The following is a 16238-nucleotide window of genomic DNA, read 5'->3' as shown; positions in this document are numbered from 1 at the left end:
GCTGAGAACACTGCTGTTGCCTGGTTTGTCTCACAGGCTTGGAGTGTAGAAGCATAGGAATTAGGCTAAAGGTTGAGAATTAGAAGAAGGATATGGTTTAGAAATAGCACAAAGTTGCCGAAAGACAGTTTAACAAGACTGTTTACTTCCTCCCCACCATTATTAGAGCAATACATAATTACCAGAAAACATTTGGAAAATGTGGAAGAAATGTAAACACTTATGGTCCAACAATTAATTACTGTTAACTTTTTGACATACTTCTTGCAAATCTTTTCTTAATTATAATCTTTTTTAGTTTGCTTTGCTTAGTTATGATCAAATCGGATATACAATAATATATATTAACTTTTTCATCTAATGTTCTAACGTCAACATTTATCCATTAAACTGAATTTTTATTTCATGTGTCGACCAAAACTCCCTTACCAGTTTATGAGCAAGTCAAGGATCTTCTGGATGATAGCTGGGGGAGAGAAGCAGCAACTGGGGCTGGAAGGCAGTAGGGTCATTAGTACAGAGCACCCACGTCTGGAGCCCTATTCAGGAAGAAGTGAATGCTGAGGGTTGGTGAAGCCAGTGCTGGTCCTGAGGAAATCCTTCCATTTACCCTTCCCACTTCTCCTGATTTTGAGAGTTCTAGACCAATCCAAGAGTGATTAGAAAATTAGCCACTGAGCCTCCAAGAGGTTCCTGCAGGCCCTAGAACTAACCTTATTTGAAAGGAAGAATCCTGGAACCTCCCACACCTATGAAAATGAGACCACTTTGACTGCTGCACTCTTTATACAGAGAAGGAAAGACCTGGGTAAGCTCCCTTTCCCTGTCTGGAGGCACGATGGCCTCCCAGGTGCTCGGATAACTAATTTACTGACTCTGTTAGCTGTGTGTACCTTCTGTAGAGTAAGTAAGCATGTGGTAGAAATTATGAGTAGTGTACTGGTTCCAGGTTTATAATTTTTTTAGTATGTAAGTTAATTTGTTAATTAGTTGGCTAGTTAGTCATGGGGAAGATTCATGTCATCCAAGGATGAAAATAGGACCTGGAAAGGTGCTTTCTGCAGACTGCTCAGTGTCTCTGAGACATGAACAGATAGCTTGTTTACTTGCAGAGGAATGTGCTATCAGCTAGGGAAAAGATTTTTTTTCTTCCCCTGACTAAATTTTCTGAGTGTGGGATAAAAATTAAGACATTCAGAGTAACAATGAAATGGTTTAACGTATCATTTATATTAAATACAAGTTTATTGCAATGCTTTTCTCTCCCTATTTGGCGTGTTCCACCTTCTTAATCTAACCTAAATTGTTTCAAGATTGTATTCAGCATGGCACATGGGGAAATCACACAGTTTGGAAACAGGCCCACTTGGGTTTGAATCTGGCAAAGGAACCGACACAATCCTGCTGTGTTTTCTCAATAGTTGTATATTCTCAGCGGTAAGATGGAAGCAGTAACACCTATCTCCTTAGGAGTATGCAAGATGAGGTTTGTGAACTATTGGGACCTACAGCGTTGGCCCTTGGTGAACAGTGGTTATTATCTCTTCCCACACTACCACTTAGGAGGCCCACATGCCTGGCGGTCCCAATGGCCTGGTCTGGCCTGACCTGCCCTTGAAATGAGATGCCTGAAATGTGATGGCTGGTGCTCTATGCATGCACCCAAGGATGCTTGAGGAAGATAAAAACAGCCAGCTTTCTCAGAGATTTATGGTTCTGAAGTTCATCTTTAGTAAGTGCTGATCTTAAATTCATACTCACTGGGCCATTTGCCCAAACCCAGGGTAGAAACCATTCATATCTGTGGAGTTGCTGGAAGAATAGCTTTTCAGTCCCTTTTCAGAATTTCCATCTGAATGCACTTAGTTTTGCTGCTGGCAGAAGAGTACCCCCAAAACATTCAGCAAAGGTTTTGTGATCTCTTGGGAGGAAAGGTGTTACACAAATCACTCCTAAGTGCACAAAAAGAGGAATTGTGCCAGAATTGCTTTTTGGGAGAAGAGATAAGCTCCGACAGTTATCATGTGGACTTAAATCATTTCCTGCACTGGCAATTTTCCCATTAACCCTAAGCATGGTCCCTTGCCTGCGGCCTCTTCTCAGAGCACCACTGACCCGCCTAGGCATGGCATGTGGTGGGACAGTCCCGGCTGCATTCCCAGGCAAATACTCCTGCCCCTCGAAGTTGTGAGCCCTCCCCTGAGGGGTGTTTTTCATCTATACTAATTTTCACCTTTTATTCCTGACTTGTGGCAGCTTGTTGTGAGCCTTGGATAAACAGAAAGGATGTGTCACTCCCTCCAGTGTCTTAGTTCAGGACAGGCTAGGGCACAGTATTGCCCTGGATCTCATGAAGATGGGCTTTGCCCTGGCCAGCCCTACTGGGGCAGGAACATGTGTTCTCCATCCAACATCTCCTGTTGTTTATGTTTTTTAAGTGAAATGGAAGCCTTCAGCCCTAAGCTCTGTGGATCCAGGCCCTCACCAACTTCTGGACAAACTCTTGGCAAGTTTAAGCAGGAGGTTCTTTTGTGCCTTTACATATCTTATTTCTTAACCCACAAAGTTAAGTCATTTCCATAGTGAGCAGGGGATGTCCAAGAACCTAGATTCAAAGTGATTTTTTATTGGTATCCATAATGGAGAGATGCTTCCCAGGGAGTGTCAAGTCTGATTTGTGCCTGAAAAGATGTTTATTTTGAAGTAGTGCTTGGTGCAGGGTGGGAATACTTCATCTGCTGGGTTCAGGAATGCAGATGGGGACTGACCCTGAGGGTGAGTCAGTTAATAAGCAAGCAGCCCCTGCTGGGCTGAGGTCAAAGGGATCCTGTCCAACCAGAGGGATTGGACTCCATCGACTAGCTGGCTCCTGGGATTCTCACATTGGATTCACAGTTCTTTAGAGTAATTTCCAGGAGCCCCTCATCTTCTCCTCCTGAGCAGGCCCTCAGGGCAGGAATCTGGGGTCTGGGGGGCAACTGCATACTCAGATTTTTGCATTATATTACAACTATCAGTACATGCTGCAGTTGGCCACAGTGTGCTCTGTTTTTGTTTCCAGCTTCCCAGTGCAACGTCAGCTTAAAGAAGCAGAGGAGCCGCAGCATCCTTAGCTCCTTCTTCTGCTGCTTCCGTGATTACAATGTGGAGGCCCCTCCACCCAACAGCCCCAGTGTGCTTCCGCCACTGGTGGAGGAGAATGGTGGACTTCAGAAGGTCAGTACTGGCGAGGAACTGTGCACTCCATAAAACTGCAGCAGCGGCATATCTGTCCCATCCTTGATGAATATCCTTAATAAGAATATGCAGAGCCGGGCGCGATGGCTCACGCCTGTAATCTCAGCACTTTGGGAGGCTGAGACAGGTGGATTGCCTGAGGTCAGGAGTTCGAGACCAGCCTGGCCAACATAGTGAAACTTCATCTCTACTAAAAATATAAAAAATTAGCTGGGCGTGGTGGCAGGCGCCTGTAATCCCAGTTGCTAGGGAGGCTGAGGCAGGAGAATCGCTTCAACCTGGGAGGGGGAGGTTGCAGTGCCATTGCACTGTAGCCTAGGCAACAAGAGCAAAACTATGTCTCAAAAACAAAAAACAAAAAGAAAAGGATATGTGATAGTATGTGTACAGCCATTTACTTAAAGATTTGAAATTACCAAGAAAAGTAACCTTTTTTGATAAAGGATATCTCATTTAGCAACTAAAGATCATATTTGATGGGAGTTACGGGAGTCACTTCACATTTTTATAACATTCTCTCTTGGGAAGTTGAATGCATTAAACAATTAAACAACCAGTAGCAGACTCACAAATAGATGAAAAGAGAAACAGACATAGAGAAGAGCTAACAATAAAATAATTGAGTTTAACTACCTTGTTTAATAATAAGCATGTTATATATTCTTTTGTATGTATCAAATAAAATATGTCATATTGTCACAATAGGTCAAAAACCAAAATCTACCAACATGCTGTCTAACAAACGCATCTGAAACAAAGTTACTCAGAACAGTTAAAAGTATAAGGATGCGGCCAGGCATGGTGGCTCATGCCTATAATCCCAGCACTTTGGGAGGCCAAGGCAGGCAGATCACCTGAGGTCAGGAGTTTGACCAACATGGCGAAACCCCTTCTCTAGTAAAAATACAAAACTTAGCTGGGCCTGGTGGTGGGCACCTGTAATCCCAGCTACTCGGGAGGCTGAGGCTGGAGAATCGCTTGAACCTGGGAGACGGAGATTGCAGTGAGCCAAGATCACGCCACTGTACTCCAGCTGAGTGACAAGAGTGAAACTCCATTCCAAAAAAAAAAAAAAGTATAAGGAATAAGGATGAGCAAAGAGACCTCATACAAGTATAAATTAAGGAAAATAAGGGTTATAATATTAATCTCAGTCAAAACGGAATTTCAGGGAAAAATCACCGAAAGAAGATTATTCATCATGAAGATAGTTGACATTTGAGGACACAAAAGTCATAAAGCTTTATATTCCAAATAACATGAGCAAAGGACACAAACAGGTAATTCACAAAATAAGAAATACAGATGGTTCAGTCTTGTTGATATCATAGACCAGGAGTGACTGTGGGCTGTGACAGTAGCCACATTGCTTCTGCAAGACTGAGAACACTGCTGTTGCCTGATTTGTCTCACAGGCTTGGAGTGTAGAAGCATAGGAATTAGGCTGAAGGTTTTCATATGCTCAAACATGAAAAAATAAGAATGTTGCACATATAAATACATGAAAAATATTTAACATGTTTAGTAATCGAAGAAACGCAAACTAAATAATGAGATACCGTTTTCCAGCTTTCAACTTATCAAAGATATTTTTAAACACAATATTTGGTTTTAGCATGGAGTGGTAGGAGGGAGGATAGAGAATGTAAATAAGTTGCTGGTAACAGTGTTACTTGATGACACCTTTCTGGAGGAAAATTTGCCAATATGATCTTAAAGCCTTAAAAATATCCCTATTTGTTGATGCAGGCAGTTACCCTTTATGGACATAATTATGAATGTGCAAAGATTTAACCATGAGGTCCCACCCAGCATAGATTATAATGCCGAAAAATTATAAGCAACCTGATGTTCAACAATAGGCAGTTGGTTTAAAAAAAAAAACTATAGAATTAACTGTGCAATCAAATAGCATACAGCCCTTCAAAATGATATGTCGTAAACATTGCTGATATAAAGAAATGGATAGAGTGTCTCTCTTGTTCTCTCACACACATACACACACAAGCATTTATAAGACTGGAAGGACGTATGCTGAAATATGAAGGTTATCTCCTATTGCTCACACTGGTGGAATTATAGCTAGGATTTTCTCCTTCCCTCTATACTTTCCTCAGTTTTCAGAAAATCAGCTTAAATTACTTTTATGATTTAAAAAATTATTTTAAAACCACACATGGATGTATAGAAGGGAATTCTGGGAAGATGACAGCCTGGGCACATGGCTCTGACTGTTAAAATTCCCTCCCAGGATAAACCCAGGTGGGCCTGCTGGTGGAGCCTGGAAAGTGCATTAAGGCCCCCAGTTTTCCTGACACCTTCAGGGTAGAGAGCAGGCACAGGATTTATTCTCTCTCTTACTCAGTAAGAAGCAGGGAACCACCAACAGAGGAAAATGCTTACATCTCCCTGAGTCCTTGGACAAACACTCGAATGTATAGTCCCATGAGGTCCACTAGCCAGAAGGAGCTGGCGGATCGCCTTGGAAAGGGCTCATACTGCCCACACAATGTGTGTGGTCCTTTGAGGGGCTGCCCTGGTGAGCTGGATTGCTTCCAGTGCTTGTGCCTTGGAGGAGCCAGTAGTGTAGGGGCTTTCTTCATCTCTGAGGTTTGTTAACATGGGCTCTGCTGGGCCATGAAAACAGCATTCCTTGCTGGGCCTTGCAGTACTCACTCATTTGCCACTTCCCAGAGAGCCTCATAGACTGACCTGCACAGACACTAAGGGAACCCACAACCTGGTGCAAGCAAAGAAAAATGCGGCCTCCACTGAGAAAGTCCAAGTTGAAAAAACTGTAATGAGACTCCCACTGCGGTAAAACTAATGGAAGAGATGGACGAGAACTTTAACGGACAACTCAGGAAATGAATTATGAGTACAAAAGTAACATTTGGAATTTAAAAACTCATGATTTCTAAATATAAAAATTCAGTAAACAAACAGAAGGAGAATGGTCACTGGTGGGAACTGAATTCATGTTCTGGAAAAGCAAGTGGAAGAAGAAATATCTTACAATTCAGACCAGAAGCACAGAGATGGTAATTGTGAGAGGGGACAGCAGGCATCTAGGAGATGGAACATGCAAATGTTAAGAGTTCCAGAAAGAGAAAAAGTAGTAGAAGAAAAATTTCTTGAGCTAAAGACAAAGCTTGAATCTGTGGATTGAAGGAGCTTACCAAGTCGACAGCAGGATTAGTTAGAGGAGCGCATGCCTAGATGTATCTGTAGAAATTTTGAAGTTTAAGGACAAAGAGAAAGTCTTACAAGATACTAGAATAAGTTATTTTCAAGGAAAACAATTATATTAGTATCAGACTTCTCATCAGCAACACTAAAAGCCAGAAGACTATGAAAAAATATTTATAGGCTACTGAGGGGAAAAAAATGGAAACCAAAAATTCTGTATGTGACCAAGATATCATTTATCTGTTGAGATAAAAGTTTCTTAGATATGTAATGATTCAGAGAGGGAACAAAACATAAAAATCTGGGTGAGATTGATACTCAGTTATGATATAATTGTTAAAAATGTTAGAAATAGGCTGGATGCAGTGGCTCATTCCCATAATCCCAGCACTTTGGGAGGCCAAGGTGGGCGGATCATGAGGTCGGGAGATCGAGACCATCCTGGCTAACACAGTGAAACCCCATCTCTACTAAAAAATACAAAAAATTAGCCTGGCCTGGTGGCGGGTGCCTGTAGTCCCAGCTACCCGTGAGGCTAAGGCAGGAAAATGGCGTGAACACAGGAGGCAGAGCTTGCAGTGAGCCAAGATTGCGCCACCGCACTGCAGCCTGGGTGACAGAGCGAGACTCAGTCTCAAAAAAAAAAAAAAAAAAAAAAAAAAAAGTTAGAATTAAGCTGGGTGCAGTGGCTCATTCCTATAATCCCAGCAGTTTGGGAGGCTAAGGCAAAAGGATCACTTCAGCCCAGAAGTTTGAGACCAGCCTGGGCAACATAGGGAAACCCCCATCTCTACAAAACAAATAATAAATAATTAGCTAGATGTGGAGGTGTGCACTTGTAGTCCCAGCTACTCTGGAGCCTGAAGTGGGAGGATTGCTTGCACCCAGGAGGTCGAGGCTGCAGTGAGCCATGATCGCACCACTGCCCTCCAGCCTGGGTGACAGCAAGACCCTGTCTCAAAAAACCGCCAATATAGAAACAAACATGATTTTTAGGAATAGAACTAATAATAGAACTGTAACAAGTGGCACAATTAGAAAATAGATCTTTAAAATTCACAGAGGGAGTAAAGGAGAAATAAACAAATTGAACAAGCCATCAAAATTAAGGAAAGGGAAAAAGAACAAATAATAAATAGCAAACATAACATAAAGAATAGGCATAAAACCTAGTTTGATGAACCAGATTCTTCTAACAAAGACCAAGACTACATCAGATTGGTTTGACAAATTCAGCTGTATGATATTTCCAAGAATATGCCTGTCATCAAATAGGAATGATTTTGTCAGTAAGTAAAAGAAAACTGCTGGGCATGGTGGCTAACGCCTATAATACCTGCACTTTGGGAAGCCGAGGCAGGAGGATCACTTGAGGCCTGGAGGTTGAGGCTGCAGTGAGCCTTAATCACTCCACTGTCCTCCAGCCTGGGTGCCAGAGCAACATCCTGTCTTGAAAGAAAGAAAAAAAGAGAGAAGGAATGAAAGGAGAGAGAGAGAGAGAGAGAAAGTGTGAAAGAAAGAAAAGAAAAGGAAGAAAGCTGACAAATAATAGCTTAGATAAATAGGGGATTATTTTTCTCACACAAAAAGCCTGGGTCAGGTAGTTACTGGGGTTTATATTTCTGATGATGCCATCAAGAACATGTTTTTCTGTCTTTCTGCTCCCCTATCCTTGGTGTGTTTGCCTTCATCCTCATGCTTGCTATTTATGATCTCAAAGTCACAAGTTTTAGATATCCTATCCACATTTAAAGGAAAAAGATAGGGAGGGGTGGCACTGGCCATGTCTGTCCCTTTTATGAAAAGTAAATGCTTTCACAGAAAAACCCAGGAGACTTCTGCTTATGTCTTATTCGCCTGACACAGTGCCTGGCAGATTTCTTTGACTTACTGCCAAAATCATTTCTATCTGATGGCAGATATGTTCTTGGAAACAGTGTACAGTTGAATTAGTCAAACCAATTGGGTGTAGCCATTTGTCACATGGCTAGCCAATAGCAACAGGGGAGGAATTTAGCCCAGCATATTCTTGCTCTCAACAAAATCAGGAGAAGGGAGGAATGACTCATGAGTAGATACACTAGTCAGTATGGGTTCGTTTATGCTTCAGTAACAACCTCAAAACCTCAGAGGCTTAAACAATAAAAGTCTATTTTTCACTCATGCTACTTGTTTATAATGGGTTGGCTGAGGCTGAGCCTTTTGTTCTGTGGCACTATCCAACAGAAATGTAATGTAAGTCACATGTATAATTTAATTTTTTCCAGTAGCCACATTAATGAAAATATTTTTAAAACAAGTGAAATTAATTTTAATAACATGTTATTTAATCACTATATCCAAAATATTATCTCGATATGTAATCAATAGAAAAAAATATTAGACAATTTATATTCTTTTTACCTTACTAATCCTTCAAAATCTGATGTGTATTTTACACTTACAGCACATCTTAATTTGGACCAGCCACATTTTGTGTGCTCAGTGGCCACATGTGACTAGTAGCTACCATACTGGACAGTATAACCATCTTATCCTCATTCACATGCCTATACCCCATCTCTTTGCTTCCATGACTGTCACAGCAGGACAAAGGAAATGTGATAAATCACATTGGCTCTTAAAGTTTTCACTCAGAAAACTCAGAAAAAAAATGTAATCCTCCCACATATTCAGAAAGAAAACTGGAATTATTTGGTGGACAGTGCTAATGACAATTGCAGTAGGTGACAGTTTCTGACATAACATCTAACATACAGATAAAGAAAGGTGGAAAATAAAGAAATGGGCAAAATATACAAAGCAGATCAAACAGAAAGCAAGAGTGACAATGTTAATATCAGATAAAGCAGAATTCAAATTCAAAAGCATTAAACAGGATAAATAGGGGCACTTTATGGCAAATAGTCTAATACATGAACCGTATAGTAGCCCATAAACCTTTATATATAAAATCAACAGTGCCACCAAAGAAGAAAACTATACATGATAAAAAGCTATCTTCAAAAAATAAACCGCAAACAACACAGAAAAATCAATGGTAGGTTCTGGCTAATGGAATAAGCCAAGAAAATGAGACAATTGGTATAAACATGGAAAAGATATAAAGTTAGTCTTATTTGCAGATGACATGATTGTTTACATAGAAAACCCAAAAGACTCCTCCAAAGTTGATTCAAATCATAAAAGATTTTGATTTCTCATGTTTATGAGAAATGTGTGTGCTGTTTCTGGATAGAAAGGCTTAAGTTCTTCTGGGACAAAAAAGGTCAAAGAAGAACCGAGAAATTTTTAGAAAGAAAATAAGGAAGACAGCTTGGTATCTTTGTAGATGAAATGATATGAGGAAATGGCATGGCAGCCTTGGAAGCTTTCCTGGGGTACTCAGCTGTATCTATCAGGAAATAGAAGCCTTTAAAGGCAGTTCCTCCAGCAGAGCTGAGCTCACTTGGACTTACTGTTCATTCATGAACTTCCTTCTATTAACATTTGTCAAGATGGCTTTTTAAAGAATTATGTTAACTTTGAGTTAATTTAGTTAATCCAAAGTGGGGTGATACGTTATTTCCGTAACACTTGACTAGTCAATCCGGGAGACCAGACACCAGAGAAAGAGCCCTGTCGGAGTGGGGCAGTGAATTCCCAGAGGAGGACCCTCTGCCTCTTGACCCTAGCTTGCTCAGGACATTCGGAACACAAAGCCCGGGCCTATTAGATGTGGAAGCAGATTCCAGGCCCATTTCTACTGCTGATTCCTTAAGTATCTGTGCCTCTCGGAATTCAGCATGCCAGAGGAAGAGGGAAGGCTGTGGACAGAATGGGACAGATGACCTCTAGGGTTCTATCTACCCTGCATATTTACTTTTGCCCTGGAGAAATGAGGATTTGGAGCCTTTGAGTTTCCAGCTGCTTCTGCAGCAGCAGCTTGGGGTAGCAGCCATTGCCACCATCACAGCCACAACCTGGACCTACAGACCAGAAGCCTCCAGAGGCTGGGAGGAGTCAGAACCCCAATGGCAAAGACCATGGAGGACTTTTAAGGGCAAAGACAGCATAAAACGGATTGTTGGACACTCACAAATACATGCATACCTCATGCTGTATACACAGACGTACATACATGTAAGCTTCTAGGGTAATTTTCAAGCCCAAATATCCTTCTAGATCAGCACTTTTGCTTGCTCATAGTGAACATTTTGTCAGGCCTTTCAGATGCATTGTTGTGATCTCTTGCATCATGGATGTGCTCATCTCATCAAAAGTGTGTTCTGAAGGTGCACCTGTGTGCAGGGGATGTCTGCACTCTCCTACTAGAGCAGAGCTTCTCAACTTGGGATAATTTGCCCTCCAGGGAACATGTGGCAATGTCTGAAGACAGATTGTCACTAGAGGGGGAGAGAGCATCTGCTGACATCTAGTGAGCAGAGGCCAAGGATGCTGTTAAACATCCTGCAACAAATAGGACATCCCTCACAACAGAGTTACCCAGCCCAGAATGTCACCAGTGCTGAGGTTGAGAAACCCTACTCTGAAGTGGCCCAGCTGGGTATGGCAGCACACACCTATAGTCCCAGGTACTCAGGAGGCTGAGGCAGGAGGATGTCTTAAGCCAGCAGTTTGAGGCCACAGTGAGCCATGATCACACCACTGCACTCCAACCTGGGTGACAGAGCAAGACCCCGTCTGTAAAGTAAAATAAAATAAAAATAAGGAGACCCAAATAGGATGTGAACTTCTGGTTAAAATCTCCTCCACCAAATACTATGCAGCCGTGAAAAAGAAGAAGTCATGTAATTTGCAGCAACATGGATGGAGCTGGAGGCCATTAATCTAAGCAAACTAATGCAGGAACAGAAAACCAAATACCGCACATTCTGACTCATGAGTGGGAGCTAAACACTGAATACTCATGGACAACAAAGGGAACAACAGACACTGGGGCCTACTTGAGGGTGGAGCTTAGGAGGAGGGTGAGGATGAAAAGACTATCTCTTGGGTACAATGCATATTACCTGGGTGACGAAATAATCTGTGCAGTAAACCCCCATTTACCCCATAGGTAAATGACATGCAATTTACCTATATAACAAACCTGCACATGTACCTCTGAACCTAAAATAAAAGTTTTTTTAAAAGTATGTCCTCCACCAAGTATGTCTGTAGGAGCATATTAGTTCCAGTATTAGGAATAATATTATTTAAAAGCTTCTTAAATGAATTTATCTGTGCAAGTTCTTGAAAACTTTGATTTATTTGATTGCATTGTCTGTTGGAGAGCAGCATAGCTCTGCCTTGAGTGATGTCAGAAGGAAGACAAGCCCAAAATCTGAAAAAGGAAGGAACTGTGGAGATCATCTCAAGAGGAAATGATACTTGCTCTTATACTGCAGAGGTGATGACTAGGGGTTAGAGATAATCAAGAAGTTGCTAAATTGTTCTTAGTGTCAAAACAGAGCTCAGAAAGGTGCCAGCCAGCTGCCATTGCCAGCCATCAGGTTTGGCCCTTTCATGTGAGACCTCGTTATCACTGTAACCCTCTTAATAAAAATGGACACATATTTTCACAAATTCTTCAGTGTACAAGGCATGAAGCAGTGCATCGCCTTATTAGGCCATCTAAAAAAGAAGAAACAGAAACTGGAAATGCTCAGTGGAAATAAACTTTTTTATTAGCATTTCTTAACAATGCTATAATGAAGTGTTTCCATCAATTAGGTTTGGAATGGCTGGCATTTGGGGCTGCGGAATAATTGAGGCCTTTCCTTGGGTCCTAGGTTTTCTTAACACTCCCTGTGAATACAGGTTGTATTTCCCTTGAAGGAGAAAGCTGTCCCCTTGTCTGTTGCCTGGGAGGGAATTTCTTGTACCTTGCCTTGTCCCCTCTCCCTAGTCTTCCCCTAGAGGAGCTCCTGGAATGACCAGGAGGTCATTGTAATCTGATGAACACGTCTCCCATTCCCTGCATATGATATTGACTTAGTCTTTTTAGGGAAAAACTTGCTTAAAAGAAAAAACAAACAGTTATTAGAAGGAATCAAGGATTAAAGTAAAGTATGAGTTTTTATTTTTGTTTTTTAATTAAGGATTGAATTCCTGGGAGTAAGGGAGGCACTATTTAAATACACAAAATGGTTGGTGAGCCTCAGGAGCCCAGCCTGGCTTGTTAGCAGAACGGGAGGAGCCTCATGCCTTAACTGTGGAAAATTTTCGGATTCCTCCTGTTCATTAAACACCACCAAGGTACAGAGAATGGCAGATCATGCAGCTGCTGTGCTCGAGAGGGCTTTGAAGTTTCTTTTGAGAATATGATCTTCTCTTCAAACCTGACAATGATTTTTTTTTCTTTTTCCTCAGGGTGACCAGAGGCAGGTCATTCCCATACCAAGTGTATGTATATTTATCTAATTTTATTTATTAAAACGGTCATAAAATCGTGTGGCTTTGGGCCTACTGATATAAAGGATTTTTTAAATGTTATTGCTTATGTTGCTTATCATGTGGTGTAAACAGCTCTGTTCTGTTAAAAAGAAAACTGAAGCTACATTTTAAACTGTGAGCAGGAAGTTCTCTACAGAGACAGTTTCCTTTCTCAGGAACAGCAAGGCAGCCAGCATCCATTTACCCAATTCTCATCTTCCCTTTCTCTCTGGGAAGGACCTCCAAGCTGAACAAGCTGAGGTTGCTCAGAACCCTCACCCACACCCCACCATCTTAGCCTCAACTCCATAGATTGGCGGGAACATTCTTTTGCCCAGACACAGTTCTTTGCAGCAGGTTCAGTCCCAGTGGAACTGGGCTCACCAAGCCCAGGTCCCAGGTGACCGGACCGTTTCTAACTTATCAGTGGTAGTATGGCTGTAGCTCCGAGATCAGAGAAGTCACCCTAACTATATTCTCTGGACTTGCAGGACCCATCCCACAGGCCTGCTGTGCTGCAACTCTGCCCAGCTGGGCACTCCCTGAGGCCACCCTCACTTCTGTTGTCAGCCCTGAAATTTGTTCCACCCCAGCACAGTCCTGCACCAGCCACCCCTCAGCCATCCGCTGTCCCTTCTCTTCTTCCTGTTCAGCAGAGCCACCCAGCCTGAGGCCAGTCAGCAAGAAGTAAACTGAAGACTGACTCCCAAAAGAAACTTACAGTCGAGATGTCTGTATCAAACAAGACCTTTCAAATAGTCTTATGTCCTTAGAGAAGGATTTAGGTTTCAAAATGTGTCTATAAATTAATTTTTTAGTCTGTAAAGATGATCAGATTCAGATTACTTGATTCAAATCTGTTCATCTCTCTTTCCTTGGAGTTTTTCACATCCAATAGACACAGCAATCTTACATAGAAGGAGTAGATGGATTTCATGCATACAGGTTGACGACTCCAAAGGCTTTGGTAGTACATGTCACTTACAAATTGCCCAAAAAGTTTACAGTAATTTCATTTTTCTCAAAACTCTAACTCTTGATTGACTAACGAGTTGCAAGAGTCTGTGTAGTGATTCTGACTGCCCATGTGCCTGAGGGTTGGGCTTTGTTGGGAAAACTGGCTTTGATCAAAAAGATTGACCTAGCAACCCAACTTTTTATCCAGAGTTTGAGGGAGATGCCCAGCAGAGTTAATACCAGAAGACTCTTTAACCTTTATACAAAGTAGTTTTTGATATTTTTTTTTTCCTGCAAAGGTACCTACATTAAATGATGGCAGGTAGCATCTCTCCTTCCACCTTCAATGGCACTATTACTGTTTTTTCTTAAAGCTAATTGGCAGCCATGTGCAAAGTTAAGTGCAGAACAAAAGCACTTGTCAGTATAAAAACCCCACTGAAGAAACGGACCCTTTTCCCACAAATCTAGACTCAGCCATGTATAGAATTCTGGAATAAGAGAAACAAGAAGAAAATTCCTTATGTAATGGATCCTGGTGATGGATAATAAACTGCTGACTGTATCCTACATGTGAGGTGTTGGGTCAGGCCATGTGAACCTATGAACTATCTTGCCCAAAGAAACAGCCGAGCCAAAGGAACTTGCATTTTTGAATGATGACCTCCAGAAAAGTAGTTCCACTAGTGGGCACAGTGTGATTTCCACTGCCTGCTTAGCATATAGGACTGATCCCAAGTCCATCTGAGGCCAGCTCAGCCCTGGAACCAAGTCTTGGGAGCCCCTGCAAAATTTGCACCTACCTGAAAAGGCTGCAGGTTACGTAAGCAGCGTGGTCCTGGCCTTTCTGGACCTCAGGGGGACCTGGTCAGTGCTGGGAGCCCTGAGATGTTAGGGTTCCATGCATAGAACCAGAAATCCGGGCTTGTGCTGAACCTCCAAACCAGATCCCACAACCTCTTGAAAGCTTTCTTCAGGCCCTGAAGGTAAAGAATCCTCTAAGCCTGTGGTGACCAGAGCAACTGTAGCTGGGGTCCCCATCTGTGCCTGTCACTTCACCCCTCTTTTTTCATTCGCATGCTGCTCTGTTTGTATGTGTAGGTTTGGTCTTTTAATTTTTTGCTAAACAATAATTCAAGCTCATGGTTAATTATTAAATATTGAAGGATTTGGGATTAACACCTGTGGAAATACATATATACATACCATACATACATGAAGTTGAAAGATTAAAGCAAAAAGAAAATATCTCTCAGTGTAATCCTACTGCCTTCTAGGTAGTACCACTTTTAATATATGTTATTTATCCTTCCAGAAGTTTTCCAGACAAACACAAACATAGTTATATAAATGAAGTTGTGTTGTATTCACCATTCTGCAAATTGCTTGTTACTTTCTAACAAGATGCCTTGAACATCTTTCCAAATATTAGTAGGTATATATCTGCCTCATTGTTTTATATTTCACTGATGGCATTTACTTTGTTTCCACTTCTGTGCTATTACAAATATTTCTCATAAAAATATCCTCTTTTCTGTGTGCTAATGGACTTGTATGATAGTTCTTTGTGATCAGTTTCTATTTGTGGAAATGCTAGGTCAAAGGATATAATATTACAGTATTGGTACATTAAAGCCAAATTGTTGTCCAAAAGCCTATGCTAATTTACATTCCCATGAAGTATCTATGAGATTGCCTCATACCCTTACTGAAAATGATTATCAAATGTTTCAATCTTTGCTAATCTGAAAGTAAAGAATGGTAGCAGTGGCTCACGCCTATAACCCAAGCGCTTGGAGAGACCGAGGCGGGCAGATGGCTTCAGCTCAGGAGTTCACGACCAGCCTGGGCAACATGGTGAAACCCCATCTCTATAAAATATACACAAAATTAACTGGGCATGGCAGCTGGGCGCGGTGGCTTACGCCTGTAATCCCAGCACTTTGGGAGGCCGAGGCGGGTGGATCATCTGAGGTTGGGAGTTCCAGACCAGCCTGACCAATATGGAGAAACCCCATCTCTACTGAAAATACAAAATTAGGCCGGGCGCAGTGGCTCACGCCTGTAATCCCAGCACTTTGGGAGGCTGAGGCGCGTGGATCACCTGAGGTCGGGAGTTCGAAACCAGCCTGACCAACTTGGAGAAACCCCGTTTCTACTAAAAATACAAAATTAGCCGGGTGTGGTGGCACATGCCTGTAATCCCAGCTACTTGGAAGGCTGAAGCAGGAGAATTGCTTGAACCCGGGAGGGGAGGTTGCGGTGAGCTGAGATCATGCCATTGCACTCCAGCCTGGGCAACAAAAGCAAAACTCAGTCTCAAAAAAAAAAAAAAAAAAATTAACCAGGCATGGTAGTGCATGCCTGTAGTCCCAGCTACTTGGGAGGATCACTTGAGCCCAGTAGGCAGAGGTTGCAGTGAGCTGAGATGGCGCCAC

At 42.0% G+C, this 16238-nt stretch overlaps 1 protein-coding gene across 3 annotated transcripts in view; it reads left to right on the top strand.

Moving 5' to 3' along the window:
- CTDSPL (CTD small phosphatase like) overlaps positions 1–16238 on the top strand; it is a 117333-nt gene that overhangs the window by 77353 nt on the left and 23742 nt on the right. For 2 of the 3 annotated variants that reach the window (XM_003894679.3, XM_009201184.4), the window contains exons 2-3: positions 3062–3216; positions 12781–12813. In XM_003894679.3, coding sequence (XP_003894728.2) covers positions 3062–3216; positions 12781–12813 — 188 coding nt within the window. The remainder of the gene's footprint in view (positions 1–3061; positions 3217–12780; positions 12814–16238) is intronic. The other variant, XM_031663476.1, reaches the window with a different exon arrangement.

This window comes from Papio anubis, chromosome 2 (genome assembly GCF_008728515.1).
Source record: "Papio anubis isolate 15944 chromosome 2, Panubis1.0, whole genome shotgun sequence".
NCBI lineage: Eukaryota > Metazoa > Chordata > Mammalia > Primates > Cercopithecidae > Papio > Papio anubis.
Note: the sequence above shows the minus strand (reverse complement) of the source record. Positions and strands in the feature narration are given on the sequence as shown.